The 26,875-nt window shown below is 35.1% G+C and overlaps 1 protein-coding gene across 2 annotated transcripts; it reads left to right on the top strand.

Annotated features, from left to right (window-relative positions):
- The first annotated feature begins 8,278 nt into the window (after positions 1 to 8,278).
- LOC106884423 (adenylosuccinate lyase) lies at positions 8,279 to 26,098 on the top strand. Of its 2 annotated transcripts, none has more exons than XM_014935799.3 (13): positions 8,279 to 8,743; positions 12,064 to 12,267; positions 14,266 to 14,310; positions 15,493 to 15,572; positions 17,031 to 17,202; positions 17,628 to 17,674; positions 18,217 to 18,307; positions 19,699 to 19,768; positions 21,310 to 21,457; positions 23,300 to 23,390; positions 24,326 to 24,415; positions 24,699 to 24,875; positions 25,841 to 26,098. In XM_014935799.3, exons 1-13 carry the CDS (start codon positions 8,609 to 8,611, stop codon positions 25,925 to 25,927), a joined length of 1,437 nt encoding a protein of 478 aa, XP_014791285.1. In that variant the 5' UTR covers positions 8,279 to 8,608; the 3' UTR covers positions 25,928 to 26,098. The 2 variants fall into 2 exon arrangements, with proteins under 2 accessions (XP_014791285.1, XP_014791286.1); XM_014935800.3 differs by having other exon boundaries at positions 8,524 to 10,148.
- The last annotated feature ends 777 nt before the right edge of the window (positions 26,099 to 26,875 follow it).

The following is a 26,875-nucleotide window of genomic DNA, read 5'->3' as shown; positions in this document are numbered from 1 at the left end:
TCCAGTTCTTTGCTTCTTCTAATTAATAATTAGAAGAGAAAATGTTAATTTCTAACATAAGCACAAAGCCCCATATTTGGGGTTGGTGCACAAAATATTGCTTATTTTATCAACCCAGAAGGAGAAAAAGCAAAGTTCACTTTGATGAGATTGGAGAAAAAAAATATTAAAAATGAGAAAAATATTGTAACATTAACCCTTCCATTACCAAATTTCTTTTGAAATATGCTGTCTTTATTCTAATCAATTGTTCATTTAGTAAAATAATTTTGTCCTTGTTAAGCTTCTATTTGAAACATAAATTAATGTGAAATTTTGATGGAGGTTTTTAATTTAGATTTCTTTAAAAACAGGAAGTTTGTATCATAGAACCAAAAGCAATCTTGGGTATTTTGGTATCAAAAACATTAAACCACATTTTAATTCATATTTAGCTTTCTCCATTACATTGCAGAAAATTATGAATTCTGAAAACATTGAAAGATTACAAATGGATGAACCTCTTCTAGATTTATTTTACTACATGTTCTATAGAAAAACTGCATACTAAGACCAAGTTGTTTATAAAAAGCCAACAACTGCTTTGATTTTTTTAAGTGTCATCTAAAATAATCTGTATAATCCTACATTTAGACATTTTTATTTGAGGTGAGTCTTTGGTATTAATTGAGCCACTTGCATAAATATTCAGAGAAGACAAGGTTTATGCAGAGGATTAGGTGAATATTTTAGATATCAAATCATGATATAATTAGATGTAATCCAGCTGTGTCTTACTAGTTTAGAAGAGTAGAGTACATTGTAGCAGCAGTATTAGAAACCATGTGAAGAAACAGTATGTCTAGATGTAAGCCACTGGTTGTAGCATGTTAGCAAGTTAATCACTACTGGTAGGAAATACAGGCTAATAATAGTAATAACAACAACTATAACTACAATATTAACAACAACAACACCTTCTTTATAACTAGCAGTGACAATAGCATTACCAATGTTACCATCACCCCCACCATTGCCAAAACCAATACCAGCAGCCCTGGCTCCAACAATAGCAGTATCGACGACAGTAGCAGTAACAACAGCAACATCAGCAGCAACAATAACAGCAACAGTAACAATAACAACAGGTGCAGCACTGGTAACACAGACAGGGGCGATAACATTACCAATGCCACCACCACCTCCAGTGGCACCAACAGTAGCAGCCTCAGCTCCAGCAGCAACAGCAACAACAGTGGCAACAACAACAACAGCAGCAACAGTAACAGGTGCAGCACCAACATCGCATGCCCACGGAAATACATTGGATGTACTGGGAATTCTCACAAGCAATGCATTTCCAACCATAAATTCTCCTTCAGGGCCCCGGAAAGGAGATATGTAACATCGCTGGCCAGTCACGTCTGGCAACTAAGAGATGATGGAATCCCACACTTGATCTCATGGGAAATCCTTGAAAACCCAGACCCTTACATCAATGAAATGAAGCGCTGCAAGTTATGCATAGCTGAATGAGTGAGAGTCTTAGAAGACTCACTTGAGCCAGAGAGCATCTTTAACTTCAGAATGGAGATTTTAAGGCCATGTTTGCATTTTAGGAGATTCCTGCTAGTATTTTGGAATCTGCAAGATGATGACACAGCCAGAAGTTGATAACCAATGGCAAAGGGAGATAATATCCTTATTTACATTTATACAAGGCTTTTCCCCTTCCATATTTTGAAGAGGTCTTAGGCCAACAGGTTTTGGGATCTGACAATACACCATAAAGTTAAACCCTTTATGGACGTGAAACCCAGAGTAATCCTATAAACTGGCCTTCCCCAGTAATATATATATATATATATATATATATATATATATATATATATATTAAAAAATAGGGTAAAAAATCATATATTAATTAATATCGATTAATTACCAGGAAGCTAGCACATTTAAAGAATCAAAGAGATTCAGAAACAGTATCTGCAATCTCAGGGGATTAAAGTATATTTTTATATATAATGTTGACCACTAACGTGGACATTCAATGTGCTAGAAATAGATCACATCTTGTGTCTATTAAGACCTAAATTGTTCTCAACATGAAATATAGCGAAATACCAAAACGTAAGCGGGCAAGACATTTAAAATCACCGAAAAAAATCATTATTAAACAGAGACCGGTTTCAAAATTTAACAATCTTACCGACTGTCTATTTCTCTTCAGCCTGATTTGTAATGTAACCATAATCCTCAGAACCCTATACAAAGTTGCCCACCTATGGCGTTCTGAGGATTATGGTTACATTACAAATCAGGCTGAAGAGAAATAGACAGTCGGTAAGATTGTTAAATTTTGAAACCGGTCCCTGTTTAATAATGATTTTTTTCGGTGATTTTAAATGTCTTGCCCGCTTACGTTTTGGTATTTCGCTATATTTCATGTTGAGAACAATTTAGGTCTTAATAGACACAAGATGTGATCTATTTCTAGCACATTGAATGTCCACGTTATATATATATATATATATATATATATATATATATAGATAGATAGATAGATAGATAGATAGATAGATAGATAGATAGATATAGCTAGATATAGATATAGATATAGACATAGATATGCACTGGCTGGTGATCGTTTACAAGCTTTAAACTTATAAAATATATATCATCATCATCATCGTTTAACGTCCGCTTTCCATGCTAGTATCGGTTAGACAATTTGACTGAGGACCGGCGAACCAGATGGCTGCACCAGGCTCCAATCTGATCTGGCAGAATTTCTACAGCTGGATGCCCTTCCTAACGCCAACTACTCTGAGAGTGTAGTGGGTGCTTTTACACGCCACTGGCATGAGGGCCAGTCAGGTGACACACACACACACACACACACACACACACACACACACATATATATATATATACTAGTGGACCTCTCAGCCTTCAGCCCAGTCAGTACGGTGTTGAAATCTATTTATAGGGCACATTTTGGCATCTATCATAATGCCATTTTCCCTACAATAAAAGTTGTTAAAAAGTATTTGAATATTACATAACATAATTTTACAAATTTATTTAGAATATCTAAATAGAGAAAGTAATATAGATTATAATAGAGAAATGCACTGTATGAAAATTATAAAACATTTACAGATCTTCAGAATATAAAATGTTTTTAACTTTTTTCTTTGGATCATGTATGAAGAGTTTCTATGGGCTTCCTACTCTAGAACAACCTACATACAACTGACCTCTCATTTGGCTGTACTGGAGCCCAAGTCAAACATGATGTCTAAGAAGTCTGCAGTGGTGAGATTGTTCTTGATGGCGGTTTTCAGTCCCATGGATTCAATTAGATCTTTCCTAAGTCTGTCTAGGGTGTGCCTGTTTGCTCCTCTGGAGATGGCCAGGATGTCATCTCTGTAAAGACCAAAGGGGACAGAGGGGAACATTTTCTTAAGGGTATCAAGGATATACAACCCAATAAGGTCACATACATCAGCACTGTCATAGGCCCCCATGTCAAAGGAGCCTGTGAGGTCAGATTGCTTGACCCAGGTCGAACCTTTATTAAACAGCACTATTTATATATGGCTTCAATGCAAATTAAATCAGACAACAGTTGATGGCTGGTGGAATTTAGATCTTGGAAGAGACAACAGATAATTTTAGAGGAATGAGGAAGTGACACTTTCAGCTTGAGTAAGTGGAAGGTTTTGTTGTTAATTTCCATGTGAATGATAGAGAAAGAATATTATGTGTAAGTGCACACTTCAGATATGAGAAACAGTGTTGCCTGGACTAGTGGCATGGCCAGATTATAAAGTTTGTGGGTATATTAAAAAAAAGATGCTGTAACACATACCAAACAGTTTTCAACTCATTTCTCTATCTTACACAAAATATTTCATTAGTTATAACATACATAATTGTATTCTACATTCATTAATTTCCTGTTTCAATAACTACGTCATTATGTATGAAACTTATAACTACTGATATAGCTAACTAAAGCATTTTAAAAAATTAATGAAAAGGTGCCAATTTTGAAAAATGTGCTTGGTGGGAGTGGCTGCTCCCCTTACTCCCCTATTAGCTATGTCACTGGCCTGGACAGCAGAAGGAGGGAAGATAAAGTAGCCGAGATATTTGTACTCCAGAGAAGAATAAGATGTATGGAGGTGTTGGATAGGATGCAGCTGAATTGAAGTCCATGGATACTTATGCAAAGGAAAGAGAATTACCTGGCAGATACTTTTCATGTTTTCTGCTGAAATATTGTCAAAACTTTGAAGAAAGATGTATGAATCTTTAATGAAGAAGAGGAAATAGTGACAGCTGAGTTACTGTTAAAAACTAGATCGATCCAGTTGGGACTCAATAACTGTAGGTAAGTCTCCCAAAATCGTGTGTTCATTAAACAAAGGTTTCCAGCCCATCATGATCTCAAGACAAAGGATACACAATTGTGCATCAACTGAGAGGGCAGCCTCCTGAAGTATTATCAAAGATTTTGCTATACTGCCTAAACTGGCAATGAACCTCTGCTGGGAAATATTTACTGTAGGTAGTCCCTGGCATTTCTCAAAGAAATATATTGTCACAGTTTTGCACCATATCAACTCTGACGAAGCAGACTTATGACCAACGAGTTCCAACCATCATCATCATCATCATCATTAAATGTCTGCTTTTCATGCTGGCATAGATTGGACTGCTTGACAGGGGCTGGCAAGGCTAGGGACTGCACTAAGTTTCATATTCTGTTTTGGGTTAGTTTCTACAACTGGACACCCTTCTCAATACCAACCACTTTGTAGAGTGTACCGGATGCTTTTTATGAAGCACCAGCACCAGTGACTTTCATGTAGCACAATCACCAGTGCTTTTTACTGGCACTATTATTGACCCTCTTAATTTTTTCCAGACATCTTGAGCCATATAGCCTATATCTCTTTTTTTAGATGTAATTGGAAATAGATTTGTTTGCTAGTTTAGTCAATTATGCAATAACTTAAAGCCTCATTTGAGGAAATGTGGAATTGAAAGTGCTGCTTAAAGAGATTTTGTTATTCAAAACCAAGGGTTTGGTCTAAGTGTTTGCAACTCAACAAACTCTACTGAAGTCAGCAAAATATCAGAAGATATTGCTGACATCAGCCTAGTCAGTAAAAAAGTTTCTCACAGACATTTGAAAAGTTAAGGAATACACTTTATATATTATATAGTGAATATTCCAGACAACTATATATCGATATATACCCTGATTAATTACTCTTCTAGATACCTTGACATGAGACTACCTTACTGGCCACCAGCTGTGGACAGTATATTGATATTAACTGTACACCTAAACTGTGTATACACCATTTGCAATTTCAAAAAGCCTATGGATCACCAACTATTGATCATGAAAGATATGCTAGAAACTTTGAAATTATGCTATGCTAGAAACTTCTAAATGTGACAGGCGACCAGGTGGTTTCATGTTCAGTTCCACTGTATGACACCTTGGGCAAGTGCCTTCTACTATAGCTCCAGACTGACCAATGACTAGTGTGTGAATTTGGTAGATGGAGATTGTATGATAGTCTGCCGTGTGTATCTGTGTGCTGGTATGTATATGTGTGTACATATGTGCATGTGTGTGTGCACGTGCATGTATGAGTGTGTGTGCGTGTGTCATTCTTTACTGTTGATGCTGGTTTGTTTACATCAATCAGTGTTGCTTTGTCTACATCATCGTAACTTACCAGTTTGGCAAGAAGAGATCCAATGGAATAAGTGCCTGACTTAAAAAAAATAAGTACTGAGGTTGATCCATTTGACTAAACTCTTTAAGGCAGTGCCCCAGCATGGCCACAAACCAATGACTGAAATAAGTAATAAATAAAAAGATCTTTGTGCAGATCCTTGTAAAATTAATGTGTCACAGTAGTGATACATTTCATGAACAGCCAAAACAAATTCAAACTTTTATCATACATGTGTGCTTATCTGGATATACATGGAAGGTGATAGTTGGGGGTTCATAAAGGAGTAATATTCCCTCACTAGCAATGCATACATTTTACAACTAGTACATCATCATTATCATCATCGTCGTTTAACGTCCGCTTTCCATGCTAGCATGGGTTGGACAATTTGACTGAGGACTGGTGAAACCAGATGGCTACACCAGGCTCCAATCTGATTTGGCAGAGTTTCTACAGCTGGATGCTCTTCCTAACGAAGGTAAAATATGTGCACACACAAAGCTTCTAAGATGAAGTCAAATACTTTTTTAATTAAAGAAATTGATGGTCACTCCGGTCAATTTTGACGTACAAGTGTTTGAAGGAGAGGGTTTTAAAAAAATGAAAAAACAAGTTTAAAAATAAAAGAAGCTGCATCTATTTACGAAGGATGCATGAATGTAATTTGAGTTTGGGTATGGAGTTTGCTATGAAGTCACAATGGGGGCAATGATGATTTTGATTTTGCCTGGGATTGGGCAAATGTGTCCGTCGATTACAGCAGTGCTTCTCAAACAATCTAATGTGGCATACTGGCAGTTTTTTTTTTTTTTCCTAATGTGCCAGGGACTGGTAATATTTCTTAGTAATATTAATTCATACCAGAAACAATATATATAATGAACATAATAAAAGTTGACAATTTCTTTTATCTTATATTCATTTTGTAAACAAACAATACAATATTACATAAGCATTTTATAATGTTTCTTCCTTTTCTGGAAGCTCGCTGTGTACCGGCAGCTCACAGACTGGTGCTGGTCTGTGGTCCATCACTTTGAGTAGCACTGGATTACAGGCTATAATTCTTTTATTGTTCTGTTTCTTCAACTGAAGTTGTTTTGATGCATCATGACATATTCTATGCCATGCAGATTGGTCTAGGCAATAACTTTCTCAAGATGTCAAGTTAAGTTGTAGAGACTTCAAATTAAAGAAATTACTCATATATAATCTCATTACAATAGCTTAAAAAATATACACTTATAAATGATGTGCATTTATATATGAAATATTAAAGAAATTGTCGTATGCAGTGCCCAGGTACACTACAACTAAGGAAAAAAAAGCCCATCAGATGTACTGTGGCAGATTTCAGGAAGTATGGAAGTTTTGAAGGACATAGTGGCTTGACAGCTAACGACTGATGCAGGTAGTTTATTCCATGCTTCAGCAATTCTGAGCATGAAAAATGTTTCTGAAAGTCATGTGTGCTGTGCTGTTTTTTGATTTTGGAAGCATGTCCACAAGTGTTTGATATATGGAATTCAAAAAGGTACCCAAGGTTGTTGGTGGAAAGATGGTGGATAATCTTGTCTACCAAGTCAGTTGCCAAATGTTTGAGCTTCAATGTATTCATGTCCAGGGAAGCAAGACATTCAGAGTATGGTAGATGCCTGACAGCAGGTACTCGTTTTCTAGCATGTTTTTGAACAGTTTCCAGGAAATTGATATGCTGAGCAAGACAGAGTTTTCAGACTGGTGATGCAAATTCTAAGTGTGGATGTACCATTGTCATATACAGTTTTAAATAGATAGCTGGAGAGCAGCTGACAAAGGTTTTACTGAGTGATGCTAGGACACCCTCAGCCTTCTTGACAATCTTAGAGGTGTGGCTTGTCCAAAGCAGATTGCTGTTTACAATCTAGCAGACTTCTTGTGATCAGTGTTGTTGAGGAAGTATGTATAGGATAGGTCTTCCCTCTCATATTGAATATATTGAATTAGGAAAAAAGAAATTAACAAATGGCAGTTTAAATTTTTTCAGGGTTATTGTTAGTAATATGCTTCAGGTTACATTTTAGAATTTAGAGTTCAGGGATAGGGTTAAGATTAAGATTAGGGATATGTTTAGGCTTAAGGCTTAGAGTTAAGGCTTCATATTAAGGTTTAGAGTTTGGGGCTAGTGTTAAATTTAGAATTAGAGTAAGGACTAAATGGAGATGATGGTGGAGTAAGAAAAATTGAATTAGGGAAAAATTTCTTGGCTGAAACAGAATCGTCTTTAAAGCATCGAAATTTAGTCTGAAAATATCTTCAAAATTTATTTATTTACTGAAAAGGCTTCTTCTATGGTTTTTTATTGTATAGTACAAGAAAATTGGCCAAAATTGATCCCGATGTGATGAAAAAAACCATGAGGTGGAAAAAAAATCATAAAAATCATAAAAGGATGTCCCCCATCATTTCCAAGGCTGTAAAAAGAAAAAAAATTGGTAAAATCAAAGTTAAAACGGAAAAAATGTAATTGGTAGTTTCGGGGAACAGACACCTTGGTATTGTAGTTACGAACTCCGGGCACTGTACTTCGTAGTAATCTCCCTTCGACAAATACTGTCATTTATTTCTTACATTAATTAATTTATAATATGCTTCTAATTACCCGCTGTAACTTTTTAATTAATTATATGAAATATTTTGGGATATCTGAATGAAATCAATTTCAATTTAGTGAGGAAAATAATTTGTCTTATTATTACATCAGGAGAAGCATGCATGCTTTTCGACACCGCTTTAGAAGACAACGGGGTAATTAGTCAAATACGCGGAGCGGGAACTTAGAAATCATATTCGAGTATTTTGCAAACCAAAATAATCCGAAAATGGAGAAATACATGTCTTATCGGAGCCCTCTTGTTTCTCGTTATGCTAGTCCTGAGATGTCTTTTAATTTCAGTGAAATGAAAAAATTTAGAACATGGAGACAACTTTGGTTTTGGCTTGCTAAGTCGCAAAAGGTGAACGTACATAATTTACATATTCGGCAATAGTTTGGCATATTTGATATTGAATTTCAGTTTATATATATACTTCGCACAATAGCAACAAAGACCTCGTAATTTTATTAACATAAGTAATTGAGCTAGAATTATTTGCTTGGGATTAGTTTACTGGTACTCTGTCACTATTTTTCATAATCGTATGAATTTATGCGTGTAGAACACAAATTTTCTGAAAATTCCAAAAAATAAAAAAAGATATCAAGTGCTTAATCCAGAATTCCGCCTAAATTTTATTGTTATTGCTTTTCTAAATTGAATTGCTGTTCACACTACATCTTCCTTCGGTATGTTACAATTCTTAGGTTGAAAAGACGTGTTATTGTTTCTTAGTCTCAAGGCTCTTCAGACTATCACTATTACTAACTCGCGTATGAAATTATGTAAGTTGAAAAAGATCAAAGTTGTTTTACATTGTATTACTCAGGCTTTGCTAAAGGATTACGTAGGGTATACACATGTTATGCTATATAAGTTACTTATACTATATAATAATGCAATGAGTTCGTGCAATTGTTCGAACTGAAATACTTATTCCCGAAACTGACGGAAAAGCAGAAAACATTGGTCAATACTATTCACAAAAAATAATTAAACCCAGCTGCATTTACAGTGAAGCCTTCATCTCCATGTGGTACCGTTAGTTAAGGTCTAAGGAAGGTTAACAAAGTCTATGGTGGAGCCCATCGTCGCAAGGATATACAATATAGAAATGCCTAAATGGTATTACCGTAGAAATAGAACAAACTCTGCCAGAATTACTCTCACGTACAATAACGAAACTAGCGGTAGATATAACTAGGTATCTGTACTACTTCAACATAACATATGCGAACACTAGATGCACCGGTAATCATTCGAACGATATCAGGTTATAAGTACTACAGAAGAAAATATAGATATGTATGCTCGTATATGGGAATTTCATTTTTTTTTTACATAAAAACTGAATGTTCTATTTAAATTACAATCTTCAGAGTCTTTTTCTTGCATAAACATTTAAGCGTTACATTATATCGCATCGCATTCTGTGATGCATAAAAGAAAGGCAAATAAAGATGCTACAAGAATGAAGCTGTGAGGATACTCGCTCCCATAATGTTTTCCTTCAACAAAGATATGCAATAGCTCCGGTTGGGACAGAGATGCAAGAACACATAACTTGCATATTTCGAATTATTCCCCTTTGAATCTTACAGTTTCGTCGATGAATTGGATTGTGATTTAATTGGTGTCTTGCTTGATACCGTCGAATTTGTCAAATGGATTCCGTGAGCCTTCTGTTTAGCATTATAAAAATAGTACTGAATTCCCTGACATAATGTCACAATGTCCACCCGAAAAATCGTAATCCCAGCTCACAGTAAATATAATTTTTTTAAATAGAATAACAAAAATATAGCATCCTAATAGAAATTTTAAGAACGAACACACACTGAGTTCCAAAAGAAATTATGCTATAGCTATTATCATTTAACATCCGTTCTCCATGCTTGTGATGGATTGACTGTGTATGACAAATTGGAGGACTATATAGTGGCCCATGATCTGTTCTGACATTTTCTATGACTGGATGGCCTTCCTGATACCAACCACTTTAGATAGTGTACTGGGTGATCTTTTTGTGGTACCAGCACTAGTGAGATTACCTTGCATATTGCAAGTCTAAGAACCTATTGGGGCCTCTATAACTAAAGGAGAATAGAACATTGGTTCTTGACAGAGTGATGAGAAAGGGTAAAGTATGAAAAGAGGAACAGATTGATAGTTGTGAAAAGGTGGCTGTGGAGAGAGTTACAAAGTAGTCACTGTTGGGAGAAGGAGTATTGATGTGACTGATAGGGAAGGGATTAGCATCAGGTGTTATTGAGAAACAGAGGGACAGTGGGGAAGGGTTGAAAGGAAAGTATGAGGAAAAGGAAAAACATGAGAAAGATAAACAGAAACAGCAAGGTTCTGGGAAGAGACTATTGAAGAGAAGAGGTGTGGAGGGATCATGGATGCAGACTAGAGATCAGAAGGTGCAAAGGTGGCATAGGAGTGAAAGAGAGTTAAGCAGAGGGTGGGTGAGCAAAAGCAAGGAGGGAAAGAGTAGCTAAAGGATATGGTAGAGGTGGTGGACAGAAAAAGCAGAGTGTGAATGCAGAAAAAGTATCTCAGATTGAGAGGCTGGAGGGTACACTAGAAGTGGGACTGAATAGAAAGTTAATGTGCTGAGAGCAGGGAGATGAGAAAAGGATAGAGAGAGGAAGGTTTCATAAAGGTTGGGTGAGAGCAGAGAATGAAAGCATACTGGGTGGGGAGGCTGAGATTGGACAGTGAACAAATGGCAAGGGAGGAGTAGTGGATGAATTATAGCAAGAGCATCCTGCCATCAATATTTCACTAGCATTCTTTCTGCTATGCTTGTTTGAGAGTAGGTTTGTCCCAATACAGTGTTGCAGTTGTTTGTCATCTCTTTTGTGAGGTTCAATATCTTTAGATTAGTTTTCACCCCTTCATCCCATGTCTGTTTAGGTTTTCCTACCCCAAAATATTAACAGGTGCAGGCATAGCTGTATGGTAAGAATGGTTCTGGGTTCAGTCCCACTACGTGGAACCTTGAGCAAATATGTTACCACACAGCCACTCCTACACCTATTCAATATTCAAATTTTTTTTGATATAATGCTAAACATAAGGATTACCAAATTGGCTATGAAACTTGTCAAAAAAAATTATATATTTTTTTAAAGATGGTTACATTAGTATTGTAAGGGGATATGATTTTGATAAATTAATAGTGTTTGCAGAAAATATGTTGTGATACAAATTAGATTAACTTCCTAAAAGACATGGTGATCTTACCTCTGCATAAAAGTTAATTTCAATTAGTTTTCATTTGAAAATTTAACAGAATTTTAAACTAAAGTACTATTAACATTAGAATTTTAATATTGGAAAGTAAATCATCTAAAGACAATCCATTTGTTACCATGTTTCTCTTGAGATGCTCTGTGTTTCTTTCAATTAATTTTAAATATTACAAAGAATTTAGTAAAATAACTTGGTTACCATTAAGCTAGTGTTAGGAACCTAAATTGTGACTAAGGTTTGGTGGAATATTTTAATTCAAAACTTTTGCAAACAAGACATTTGTACTACAGAGCCAGAGGCAGTTTCAGCTAGGTTGGTATCAAAAGGGTTGAGGTAGTTATTTAAGAGTTTTAGTTGAAAAGCTTTTGATTTATGCATAATAAACGTGTATTTCATTTTAAAATATGTTTTAAATGTTTCAGGCTCTCAGTTTAGATATCAATGAAGAACAACTCTCTGAATTAGAATCCAATTTGGATAATATTGATTTCGCTCAAGCTGCTGAAGAAGAGAAAAGAGTCCGTCATGATGTTATGGCCCACATTCATACATTTGCTTCTTGCTGTCCTAAAGCTGCACCTATAATACATTTAGGAGCCACATCAGCCTATGTAGGAGACAACACTGTATGTAGTTTATGTTTTAATTTATCTATTGCTTAATCGTAGATTTATTGTTTGTTAAACGAAGTTATATGACTGAATATTGTTAAAAAAACAGAAAGTGGAATATTATTTCATTGTTGTCCAAACTTTTTCAAGTAACTTTATTTTTAGAATAAGTGTTTCCATGTCAACGGCATAAATCTAAGCACTATTCTGGTTCATCACATTCTCCATTGAATAAGGCAGTGAGCAATTACAGGTATAAATTCAGAAAAAATTGCAAAGAGAGTAAGCGATTTGCTGAGTTGATCAGAAAACTAAAATTAATTCCAGTTCCACAACTAATTAGATTCCTATGACTAGTAAGCCACATCTATTGATTCTTAATCCTTTTTGCCCTTTAAAAAAAAGAAAGGGACAATGTGCAGTATCTTATACATATGTCCTCTACTATAACCCCAGACAAGCCAATGCCTTGTGAATGAATTTGGTAGATGGAAATAGTGTAGAAACCTGTTGTATGTCTGGATATATGTGTGTGTGTGTAAGCAAGTGTGTGTGCATCTGTGTTTCTTCCCTACCTCCCACTGCATGAAAACCATTGTTGGTTTGTTTATGTCCCCCTGACCAAGCAATTCAGCAAAAGGGACCAACAGAATAAGTACTGGGATTGATCCATTTAGACTAAAACTCTTCATGGCTGTACCCCAGCATGGCCATAATTCAGTGATTAAACAAGTAAAAAATAAAAGAAAAGTTTTAAAATTTTCTTTCTTATGATTCAGATATTTTTTTTTACAGAATTTTAAATGACATTCTTGGCTTTGTCTTCTTTAGTATTGGTTTTGTCTCTAAAGGGTTGAGCAGCAAAAAGCTATGGTTAATGATTGGTATAGTAGGATTGTTTTCTGAACCACTGTCATTACAAGCCAACAATGTCTTGACAGTCGTGAGATTGTTGTAAACCAGTGTCACAGTCATATATATATGCAGTGTCATTTGTTTCCAAACATCTATGAAAACATGTCCAGCCATAAAACAGGGAAGGGTATTTGGTTGTAGAAAATCTACCTCAACAAATTCTGCCTGACTCATTCTAGCATAGAAAAGTGGATGTTAAAATGATGATGATGCAAAAGCAATCAAAACTGAGTGGTAAAGACAGCACAACAGTTTATTTCTCTGCTTCATTCCTTTTGATATGTAATTCATTGCTCCGTATGTTCCTATTGTCTAACTGTCTTTTATCAGTGAAGCTTCTTTTAAATAGAATTAACATGTATAATGGCCTTTTTTAAGAATGTGTAATTCTGAGGTGTCTAGAAGTAGCGATACTATTTTGCAGTGTTGAGAAATATTTGTTTCATTCTTATTAAATGCCATGGTATCTGAACCTTAAAGCAGAATGTGATAGAATTTGTTTCTTTTGTTTTTATATTGAGTGCATAGATTATTTAGGAGGCTGATCAGGTTTTAAATTTATGACACTTTTGGTTGAAAGAGCAATGAAAAACATAGCATTGCTGTTGCTACTCCTTCTTAGCAGACCTGTGATCAATCCTTTACTCAAGCGTTGTGTATCTAGGACTACATTATATAATGTATCCCTCTCTTCAAAGTGGTCAGGTGAAATTTGAGGGATAGTTGACTCCATTGTTGGCTTATAAAAATAACTGGTGTAATTATATGGTTGTAATTGATATGCAGAAGAAAAGGGGTCTTTGGAGATTAATGAGTTTTTATTGTTTTTCAGAAAAACATCCATAATAGAGTAGCCACTATCAGAATGCTGTTAATCCAGTTGATTAGTATAGAATACTGAGACTAGCTGTGAGATCCTCCAGCCAATTTTAATCAAAACCTTTGTATATAATATAAATCTGTCCAGTTTTACTAATATATACTTGATATAGTATGGCAGACTCTCTACTCATTTCTAGCTTCATAAAAGTGAAGAATAGAGTAGGGAGTTTGCAGGGCTAGTGTATTGTGTAATTGAAATAAATTTCTACTTTATAGGATCTTATTGTCTTGAAAGATGGTTTTAACATTTTACTTCCTAAGGTAAGAAAATGGATTATATTGAATAACTTTTTTTGTTTTCGAGTGAAACTTTGTACAATTCAATCTTCCATTGTATGATTACTAACATCTAGATTCTATTCTGTCAGTGTATTATTGGAATATTCATGAAGATTATAAACTGTTAAATTGTAGATATACTCTTTAAAAATTTCATAATCCTATTCCATCTGACACTGCACAGTTTAAGAAACTGAAATTCTTTTGTGAACTTATATTTGTTACAAATAGCTTTCAAATTTCTAAGCCAGGATTCAAAACTGAATCTACATTTTCCTACAAGTCCTCTTCCTATTGCACTCGGAAATTAATGAGAGTAGACTGACCTTTTAACCTTTTTTGAGACATACATGATACAGAGGGAAAATACTCTGTTTAGCCTGACCTAGTTTGGTTAGGAAAGATATAAATAAGCAACCTAAAATCAGTCCTAACTCTTTGGTTGCTTGGCCTCTGGTCAAAGAGCATCTTGCTTTCTTCCTTCTTTCTTCTAGCACTGATGGACGAAGCGCCTTTATGCAAGGGACAACACAGCTCTTACTTTTTCTATCTGCCTAGGTTCTCTTACTCTTTCTATCTCTAGTAGTCACTCCCAAATGAAGCTAACTATCTACAGACTCTTGTATTCCTCAAACAATACCAAGTAGTTGTAAAGTACTTTGTAATGATGACAATAATAAATAAATGACCATTTCAACTAACAATTAATATCTTCTCTCATTTATTCGGTGCATATTATTGTTACACGTGATTGGTGACCTCCGATGTTTATAAACTGTTAAAATTGGATCTTACACTTAACCATTACAAATTGGTGACTCCCAACAGTCATTGATTATAATACTTAACCTGTTACATATTGAATGTGTTTCCTCTGTTCAAGCTTAACTAATATATGGTCAAATAAAAAACAAAATACCAAATACACGAATTTTTTTATGCAAGCATTGATTAAAGTTTAGGTATTAACATAATGTTATCAAAGTAATTTACTACCTGATTTTGTTCTTGATGCTGACCATTCATCTTTGAAATAGGATTAGTTTTTATGTTTAATATTTAGTGTATTATAGTTATATGTGTAACCCTCTTCAGATGTCAGTTGCAGCTTAATCTAAACATTACTTATATTTCATCTGTCTTGGGTGTTTATAACTCTTTCAGTTGGCTCGATGCATTCAGAGATTATCATCTTTTGCTGTTGCGCATAAAGATCTTCCTTGTTTGGGTTACACTCATCTGCAGTGAGTATGAATTAACATAAGTTATTTACCATCACATGCCAAGCTTGTGTACAGAAAGGGAATTATAATATTTTGGTTACAAGAAGATATTGTTAAAATGTTATAAAATTTCCAGTTCTGGTTAATTTTAATTTACAGACTTCTAAAGAAATTTAAATGCAGGCATATCTGTGTGGATTTACAAGTGTTTTTTGACACTGCCTGATCCTGTTTTTGATGCTGGCCATTGGAGCAGATTACTTGAATATCATAGGTTTAACCTTTGTTAAGCAATTATATTGTATCATAACTTTACAGTTGGTTTGTCTATGAAGAGATAGTACTCTGTAATCACAGCTGCTATGAAAACCTTAGCATAAAATGTTAAAAAATTCGTCTTATGTTAATTCCTGTACTTAAGGTTTTCTTCCATTTGTTGTTGCTTATATTGTACTCATTAAACACCCAATATAGAATATTCATAGTATGGACACAATTTCAATATGGTTTGAATTGTATTATAGGAAAGTTGGTTATACATCATTAGATACCTGACTTTCCTATATAAAATTAAGAAATATAACGGAACGCTGAACTCCAGACTATCAACTTAAACAACGTTTATTCAGGTGGTAAATATATACATCTTTAGCTCTTGTTGTTACAGCTTCTATGTGTGTGAGCATAGTTGTTGGGACGTTGTTATGTAGATGTGAGCGAGCTGTCGAGTGTAAGTCCGAAAGATGGAGAGTGACAGCTATACACGTTAAGAGACTGTCTCCAGGTTGGAATGTTAGAGACACTGCTTGACACGTCCATGCTCTATTGCTGGCCAGCAAGAAAGAGAATGAATTGAGCGGGAACGCTTGCTTGTTTAATTCCACGCATGCGCACGGCGTTACTACAGTATTTTAGAAAAAATAAATGCATTTTTTGCTCATTTCTGTCATCAGAGAGGAGCCAATGTTGGGGTTCTTGCCTCTAAGGTTTTATGGTTTATTTTCTTAAGTCTGGCACTTATTCTGTTGATTTATTATTGTCAAACTGCTTAGTTCTGAGAATGTCAGCAAACAAACAAGTTGTCAAGTGGTGGACAAGCACACACACATATATATACAGGGCTTCCACACAGCTTTCATCTATCAAGTTCTCTCACAAGGCATTAGTTGGCCTGTGGCTATAGTAAAAGGCACTTGCCCAAGGTGTCATGTAATGAGACAAGCCCAAATCAAGCTTTTTAACTACACAGTCATGCCTATATATAGTACTGCTTTTATTAGCTGAATAGTTACTCAATGGTCTTTGAGTTTTGTCTTGAAGAACTTATCAAATTGATGAAAATAAGTTTCTTATATACAGAATACTGTAAAAAATGTATACCTGTAATAATCGATTGTATGCTATAAGTTTTCTTTTTTTTTTTAAGGTTCTCTTTTTATTTCTGTAATTTTAATTTTTTCATTTTGATTTTAAAATTAGACCTGCTCAGCTCACTACTGTCGGTAAAAGAGCTTGTCTCTGGATCCAAGATTTATTAAAAGATCTCACTAACATAGAGAGAGCCAGAGATGATCTACGATTCCGTGGAGTGAAAGGTACAACTGGAACACAAGCAAGCTTTCTCGAACTCTTTGATGGTGATGAAGAAAAAGTAATTTCCTATTTCTTCTCTATATTTGTTTAAAATGCATGATTAAAAGTCTTAAAAGTCTAAAAGTGTTATGAATAGGAAAATATTACAGACTACCAGACTATCAGATGTTGTAATACATCGCTGGTTGCAATGAGCTTTGCATTGTTTTAGCCTTCAAATGATGCTGACCTGCCAGTTATGTGACCAGACCAACATTCCCCCTGATCAGAAGAGACTGTTCTATTACAGGGTTACCCATTTACAACTGAGTGGATTGGGGCAACATGAAATGAAGTGTTTTGCTCAAGATCACAATATGCCACCTGGTCTGGAAATTGAACCCATGATCTGGCAATCATGAGTGCAACACTAGGCCTTGCATCTTCACAGAAACACACACATATATATATAGGTAACATTTTATATTTTCTGTTTTCTAATAGGTGGAGAAATTGGATGAAATGGTTACAGAAATGGCTGGTTTTCCCAGGTAGGATAATAACTTGAACACTTAACTTATTTTGGCAAAATTACTAACCCTTAGAAGATGAACCAGAACATCCATTTACTGCCATTTTTGTGCTAGAAAAATGAAAAAGCTGGTCTCTTGAGAAATATATTCATTTACTTTAGTTATTTAATTGGTTTTAGTCATTACACTGCATCATGCTGGGGCATCGCCCCCTTGATTTAGTTGTTCATATTAACCTCACTACTTATTTTATCAGTCTCTGGTAAGTTACAAGACATACAGGGATACAATGGCATTATGAATTACAAGTGTAAACATAGATATGGATATAGGCATGTACCCCACTACACACACACACACATACACACTCATGATGGTCTTCTTTCAGTTTCCATTTATCAGATTCACTCACAATTTTTCTGGTTGGCCCTGGGTGATAGTAGAAGAGACAGAACTGTAAATATGCCTATGTGTTTGTTTTCTGGAGTTAGAATTGTTTGCAGTGATCAAAGTTATTTGTAGAAAAATATTTTTATTAATATCATTTCCATGTTTTACAGCCATTACCTAATTTGTAGTCAGACCTACAGCCGAAAGGTGGACGTTGACTCATTAACAAGCTTAGCAAGTTTAGGAGCTACTGTTCATAAAGTAAGGGTTTATTTCTGGTATTTTCCATCTATTTTTTTAAAAATTGAAATGTGTTTTGAATAAATCTGATAGCTGAGACATTTCTTGCTATGAATATCTACTTCACTATTACTTTATTAAAAATTTCACGGCTTTTGTGTCTCATGAATGATGTAGTGTGAATAATTTTTATCTCTAAAAGAATGTCATTGACAGGCTATGGTGTAATTGGGAAGATGTGGATGCAAAACACACACACATTCACAGGCACTTATACACACACATTCACATGCACTCATACACACACATTCATATACACTCACACACAACACATCCACATGCACTTACACATTCACATGCACTCACACACACACACACAGTTACATGCACACACACACACACACTAACACACACAGACATATGATGACAGTTTCTTCATATCCGAAGATCACAAGATCAAAGATCCTTCCTTAATACCAGTTCCCATAAGCTATTCATATCTGCACTCGGTCTGCTTAGGAGGTTGTTGTGTCCTAGCATATGTGCTGCTTCTTTTAGTTTTCATATTTTCCAGTGGTGTTCTCTGTCTATTATTTTAACTTCATCCCGCAGGGGGAGGTGGTCTCCATTTTCCCATACATAATCAGCTATACCTGATTTATCAATATCTCCTCGTGTCACAGCTTTACGATGTTCCTCTACCCTTATTTTGAGGGGGCGGCATGTTTCGCCTTTGTATAACCTACCACAGCTGCATGGGATGGAGTACACACAGTCTTTGGTCATATTCTCTTCTATTGGTGGTTTTACTCGGAGGAGACATTTGCGAAGTGTTGTATTACTCTTGAATACTGTCCAGATGTCATATGGGCCGCATATCTTTTGTATCTTTTTGGAGAGGCCTTTCACATAGGGTAGGCAGACTGTGGACAGTTTATTGGTTTCATCCTCTCTTTTCTTCATAATTGGAGTGGATAGTATGTTTTTGGGGTAGCTGTTGCAAACAAGATGAGGACAAATATCCGTCAAATGTAAATAATGTAGATACAAGTTATTTTGAATTGGTGTTGACATATTGATTGATGTTATGGATTTAATGGTATCATAAACTTTATTGTCCAACTGGTGGTCTAGCTGTGACACCAACCTATTTTTTTTATTTTGGTATATTTTATCCATGACTCAATTAATTATCAGTAGTAAGAAATACTCAGGGAAACTGAACAGCATAAGATCTTGAGAACATCCTCCGGGCAAATGTTTTCACCCTTCTTACACTCCTGGGTGTCATTCTGCTGACCATTTTTAGCCACTTGCACATTTTATTCAACCAGACTACTAAATGCCAATTTTATCAAAATGTAAAATGCATTCTCTAATATGTCTTACTTATGTTTCCAATAAATTTATAGATCTGTTCAGATATTCGGATTTTAGCAAATTTCAAAGAAATTGAGGAACCATTTGAGAAAGATCAAATTGGTGAGTGCTTACCTTTGTTTCCTAAAATAATTTTTATTGTTTTCATCTTTTTTAATGAAAAACAAAACAAACGAAACAAAGAGCTTTTAAAATCCTTTGCATTTTATAAAATTCTTAAACAGTATCTAGCAATACTATATGCGCATGAGTGTGTGTGTGTGTGTGTGTTTACATCTCCTCTTGACGTTGTACATTAATTGTAAACAAATGTTATCATCATACAAGCAGTGTGGTTTTTGCAACCTTAAAATCAAATCCAGTCCCTGTGTAGTTCACTTTTGAAGGATGAAGAGAAATATTACTTTGCTTGGGAATGAGCAAGAGTTGCTGACAGGAAGAGCACTTGGGCATAAAAACTCCTTCTCAATAAATATCATGTGACCGATGCAAGCATAGAAAAATGATGATTAAACTGCTGCTGCTGCTGGTGGTGGTGGGTTTTTTTTATGTGTGTGTTTATGTGAATGTGAGTGAATGTTGGTATTTCACCTGTCACCTTTTGGGCAAAGTGTTACTGATATTGACATTTTTTGTTGATGCTATGACTAGTTGTTCAGTGTTTTGAAAATCTGTGGAATATAAAAACCACTTAAAACAAACAGGCAAGTATTGGCCACAGGAAGAGCATGTAGCCATAAAGACATGCTTAAAAGTCAGTTCCCATCTAAACTATGTTTGCATAAAAAAACAGATTTTAAACGAACAAACAACATATATAAATATATATGTAATTTCTTTTGTGTCAGTGACTCAAGGCTCAAAGGTTTTTTGCAAATGCATTTGAGAGGTGCATTTTGCGTAAGATTCTTGAATCACTGATGTAGCTTCTCTGCTGTAATTAAAATAATATAAGCATTCTATCTCATGTATTGCATTCTATATCTCTCAGTAATATAAAAAATGCTACATACACACATACAGTCTTATGTAATATATATGAAAGGCTTTTGCAGTTTTTGTCTCCATAATGTCACTCATGAAACATTAGTCATCTTCAAGTATAATAGAAGACACTAGCCCAAAGTGCTATAGAGTGAGATTGAATCTGGGACCATGTGATTGTGGGGCAGGCGCAGGAGTGGCTGTGTGGTAATTAGTTTGCTTACCAACCACATGGTTCCGGGTTCAGTCCCACTGTGTGGCACCTTGGGCAAGTGTCTTCTACTATAGCCTTGGGCCGACCAAAGCCTTGTGAGTGGATTTGGTAGACGGAAACTGAAAGAAGCCCGTCGTATATATGTATATATATACATATATATGTGTGTGTGTGTGTGTCTGTGTTTGTTCCCCCACCATCGCTTGACAACCGATGCTGGTGTGTTTACGTCCCCGTAACTTAGCGGTTCAGCAAAAAGAGACCGATAGAATAAGTACTAGGCTTCCAAAGAATAAGTCCTGGGGTCGATTTGATCGACTAAAGGCGGTGCTCCAGCATGGCCACAGTCAAACGACTGAAACAAGTAAAAGAGTAAAAGAGTGTAGACATTGTTGTTTAGTGATCATATGATTATTGTTTTTTAATCTTTTCCATGTTATTGCAGGGTCTAGTGCAATGCCTTATAAGCGAAACCCAATGCGAAGTGAAAGATGTTGTGCTTTATCTCGCCACTTAATGGCTCTCCTTCCTAATGCCTTGATGACAGCATCGGTTCAATGGATGGAAAGAACTTTGGATGACAGTGCAAATAGGTTACTGGTTTTTCTTTTTTATCTTTCATTTTTCTAGTGCCTTGTAAAAAGCATTCAGTACACTCTGTAAAGTGGTTGGTGTCAGGAAGGGCATCCAGCCATAGAAACCATATCAATACAGTCAATGGAGCCTAGTGTGGGCTCCAGCCTTACCAGCTCCTGTCAAACCATCCAACTCATGCCCACATGGAAAATGGACATTAAAAGATATATATATTTATTTGTGTGTGTGTATATATATATATATATATATATATATACATATATATATATAAGTTCAAAAAAATACAAAAAAACAATAACAAAAAAACAACAAAGTGAGGATGTGATACGGATAGTGTTATTGGACGCTTGGGAAAGGAATATATATATATATATATATATATATATATATATATATATATATATATATATATATATATATATATACACACATACACACAAACCTGAGTGCTGGTGTCACATAAAAAGCACCCAGTACACTCTGAAAAGCAGTTGGCATTTGGAAGGGCATCCTGCCATACAAATTATGCCAAAGCAGACATTGCAGCTTGGCACAACTTTACCAGCTTCTATCAAACCATCCAATTTATGCTAGCAGAGGAAAATGATGATGATGATGATGATAACAGCAACACATGTGAGTGAACAGGTGAAAGAAAATAGAACCTAATACTTTTAGTACGAGTTACAAATATTTTTAATAACAGTTTGACTCAACTCCACATTGACATAAAGTTTCATAGACATGTAGGACATGTCTATCTCATCAGATGTTAGGCAGACTAGAATGTTTGAGATAAATTCAGGGTAACTTCTAGGTGTTTAAGTGTCTATTGAACTGACCAATAGAGGTCAGCTCAGAGGCCTAAACACTTAGAAGGTATCATTGAATTTCTCTCAAACTTTCTACTCTGCCTCCTAGCATTGATGAGATGGACATATCCTACACACCCATGAAACTTTAAATTACGTGAAGCTGAGTCAAAGTGTTATTAAAAATATATATATATATATATATATATATATTTCACATATATATATATATATATTTCACGGTGGTGCACCAGCATGACTGCAGCCACTTGGCTGAAACACATAAATAAATAAATATATATATATATATATAGAGAGAGAGAGAGAGAGAGATACCTGGTGCTTGGCTGTACTCAGGAAGACACATAGCCTGGAGCAGAAGTGCTAAGACTGATCCTTCTGATAGTGTAAAGCACTCATGGTGGTGCTACATGAAAGCGCCTGTGCGGTGCCACATAAAAGCACTTGTGCTACATGAAAATGCCTGTGCAGTGCCCATGCAGTGCCACGTAAAAGCACCTAATACATAGTTAACATAGTAGAGAGAAAAGCAGAAAGCAAAAAGTTTGCCAATGTCCTAGAGTATGAGGATCAGAGGTATGGGGTGATCTGGATTGCAAGACAGTGTATCTAGACAAAATTAAGATTCTGTGGGTGACAAGTGTGTACAGATGGATAATAGGACACTTGCACTTAGTGATGCTGAAAAGAAAGAGGCATGGAAGTGCTGTTAAGAAAGGCTACTAAATGTGAAGAATGTTTTTCCCACCATAGTTCAAACAAAAGGACCATCTGTTGTAGGTGATAGTAGTAGGACAGAGAAAACTGTTAAGTACGTAGAGGTAGGAAAAGTTTTGGTCCATCAGGAGTTACTGCTGAGATGCTTAAAATGTCCGGCAGTGTAGGATACAGCCAAGTTGCCCATATAGTTAATCAGGTTGTGCACGATAATGATGATGATGGTGACTATCATGTTGTTAAAACAATTATTGTTGAAGTAATTCAGTTTGTTTTCTTTTCCTTCAGACGATTGAGTCTCCCAGAATCCTTCTTAACAGCTGATATTTTACTAAGTACCATGCAGAATGTCTTTGAGGGATTAGTTGTCTATCCAAAGGTATGTGCATATTCTCATTATATTTATCATACTTGATGTTATTATCATGTTTATAATTCAGTGTTTTACATCTCTATATATATATATATATTAAAAAATTGGAGGAAAAAATGCACAATAACATTAGAAGAATTGTAATCTTTTTAGAAAATGTAAAAGATAAAATACTAGTGTAATATTTCCTTTAAATGTAAAAGAACCTATTAAACTTACATTCTGATCAGTTTCACTCATCCACAGACCTTATAAAAGGATATACATATACATATATCTATTCTTGCAGATGACAAGTTCAAAGGAACATGATCAGTTGCTTAACTCGAAGTTAGAAATCTGAACATTTTATCCATAATCTTGACTCAAAATATATTTGTCAGATTTTTGGTGATGAAAATCATTCGAGCGAGGTCGTTGCCAGTGCTGCTGGACTGGCTCCTGTGCAGGTGGCACGTAAAAAACACCATTTTGAGCATGGCCATTGCCAGTACCGTGTGACTGGCCCTCGTGCTGGTGGCACATAAAAGCACCCACTACACTCTTGGAGTGGTTGGCATTAGGAAGGGCATCCAGCTGTAGAAACTGTGCCATATCAGATTGGAGCCTGGTGCAGCCATCCGGTTCACCAGTCCTCAGTCAAATCGTCCAACCCATGCTAGCATGGAAAGCGGATGTTAAACAATGATGATGATGATGATGATGCAATATTGCACTCAGATTGATAACTAAGATATGTAAAAAGTGGGCTAGTTTTTTTTTTTTTTTCTTGGGGTTGGGTTAATGATATCCTGATATTAAAATTAACAAGTCAAAAGCATTGTATGTAACGACTTGCTCACAATTATGTACAGAGTTTTTGTTTATATTATTGACATTATGATTTTTTACTCCTTTCTAATTTTGTTAGATTAAAATATTGTTATTTTTCAATTTTGTAGATTATTCACAGAAGAATTGAGCAAGAACTCCCTTTCATGGCTACTGAAAATATAATCATGGCTATGGTAAAAGCTGGTGGAAACCGTCAGGTAAGGAAACTGAAAGTATTTTGACCTTTTCTTTTTGATGCAAACAAGTGGGGGATGATAACAGGAAGAGCATATGGCCTTAAAAAATCTGCCTCAATATATTCTGTCCAACCCAAGCAAGCAGGGCAAAGTAAACATTCAATGATGATGATCATGATGAATAACATTATTTTGTTTTGTTTTGTTTCTCCTTTTAACCTGTTTCTTATACTTTATGATTTGAGTTAACATTGAATAATTTAATGCTTTTTTTTCTTCTATTTTTTCTCTTCTCTGTTTGTAGGTTTGTCATGAACAAATTCGAGTGTTGTCACATGAAGCAGGACAACATGTAAAACATGAAGGCAAGGACAATGACCTTGTGGAAAGAATTCATAAGTGTAAATATTTTGAGCCAATCAAAGATCAACTGGATGATCTTTTCAAACCAACAAATTTCATTGGAAGAGCACCAAGCCAGGTAAACTGAAAATAATTTTCAATATCAATGTTTTTCATCATCATAATTTTATGTCCTTTTCTTCTTATTTGGACATGAGCTTGATTGATCTGATTACCACTTGTTATGAATCTTTGTTATCTCATTCCAGAGATCTGATCTTCGCAATTCTTACTAAGTTTTCTCAGTCATCTCTCTCTGTCAAACATAATTAATCTTGCCTTTTCTCTGAGCCTGGAAAACCCAAAAGTATAAAGACTGTTCAAAGTAGATTAAATCAGACTTGGTTAGGGTCGTCATTTGTTGCTTTATCACAAATGACAGATGCATGCCATTCTTTTACTCTACCACTTTTTGGAGATAACATGTTCTTGGACTAAGTAGGTAACACAGTCTCTACTTAGCTTGATGCTTTCATCTATGACTTTCCCTTTTACAACAAAGGTAAAAGTTTAACATCTACTTAGATTGTAAAATGGATTTAAACTTAACTGTGAAACTAAAAAAATTCCAAATTTATCTGTTTACTTTTATAACAATTCAACTGTTTAAAGTGACCATAATTTACTTAAGTTCATCAGCTGTTGTTGTTTGGCCCCATTTCAGCCCTAATCAAACAAACTTATGATCAAAGGCATTCCAACAATGACCATCCCATTGGAGGATATCTACTACTACATTATCTAATATGTCTTTCACATTTTAAGACAATGGAGTATGGTTTGAGAGTGGCTGCTGTTCCTAATAGTAAAATAACCATATAGAAAACTCCTTGTAGGCCCAGTTGTTATCAGTAGATTTGCCTGGACTCCGACATGAGATTTTCTTATATATAAAACTGAAGCATTGTTTCAATACAAGAATTTATTATTAGTTCCTCATGTAATTATTCATTAAAATGTTGTTGTTTTTTTTTTGTTCTCATTCAAAATGTATTAAATATTTAGAATTGTCTTCTGTTATTTTTTTTTTCCTTTACTTTCCAGGTTATGAAATTTATTACAAAAGAGGTGGAGCCTGCTTTGAAATCTTATTCTTCTACCATGGAAGGAAGTGTAGTTTTGACTGTTTAAACCAATGCTTTTAAGTGTGATTTCCTCATTGGCTGGTTGAGAAATAATCATTGGAAAGAAACCTTAGCTTACTTACATTTTAAAGTATCTAATAAAATTATTTCCTCAACGACAGCAGTGTCTCAGCATGGTGCAGCTCTTGAACTAAACAAATAAAATAATATTTCTACATTTTAGTTTTTGTTTTTCTTTTTTTCTGCTTTACAGTTTTTGTGATTTGCTTGTATATTGGGACCTACCTACATCTTGGATTTATCAAAAATATTCTACCAATCCTGATATTGTCAGTGTTTTAAACAACACACATCACCCATTCAACCATATCTAAGCCACACCACAATTATAGAACCTTGCTCAATTTTTTCTCTTGGTATTTTTTTTTTTTTTTTTGTGGCAGCATGGAAAATGAATGTTAGATAATGTTCATGATCATGTGATTTGTTTAAATTTGATCGATTCCTTCAGTCTTGCATTAATTTAGCAATATCACGTCATCAGTGTATGTGAATTTGCTTATACATCCATTATATCTACGAAACTATATTAGTGTATATGTCTCTTTTGGATTGATAATAAGATTTTTAAAAGAACAGTGAATTTTATGGATTTTAACTATGACATTCGAGTGAAAAACAATTTAACAACCACAACTGGGAATTGGGCATGAAGAAGCTAAAAGTTACAAAATATTATTCTAAAGTTTTATAAAATCTGAAACTTGGTTTGTTAGAGAATATTTCAGATAATCTCACAAACTGAGTTGATAGGCAATACTTGGATATTTTACATTTGTATTATTCATGTGTGTGAAACAGAAAGGTGGCGGACTTAAGCTATCTAGAAAAGATTCAACTTTTAACAGTATTGTACAGGTGCAGGCATGGCTGTGTGGTAAGAAGCTTGCTTCCCAACCATTTGGTTCTGGGTTCAGGCCCACTGCGTAGCACC

This window comes from Octopus bimaculoides, chromosome 1, assembly GCF_046866305.1.
Source record: "Octopus bimaculoides isolate indiv1 chromosome 1, ASM4686630v1, whole genome shotgun sequence".
In the NCBI taxonomy this organism is placed as follows: domain Eukaryota; kingdom Metazoa; phylum Mollusca; class Cephalopoda; order Octopoda; family Octopodidae; genus Octopus; species Octopus bimaculoides.
The sequence above is the reverse complement of the archived record's forward strand: the minus strand, read 5'-3'. Positions and strand labels throughout refer to the sequence as shown.

Bases quoted from the DNA above. Each gene is read 5' to 3' on its own strand.
- LOC106884423 (XM_014935799.3), top strand. From the start codon at position 8,609: ATGGAGAAATACATGTCTTATCGGAGCCCTCTTGTTTCTCGTTATGCT. The intron at 17,675-18,216 runs GTAGGATAATAA...CATGTTTTACAG, and splicing joins GAAATGGCTGGTTTTCCCAG to CCATTACCTAATTTGTAGTC. The intron at 18,308-19,698 runs GTAAGGGTTTAT...ATAAATTTATAG, and splicing joins TAGGAGCTACTGTTCATAAA to ATCTGTTCAGATATTCGGAT.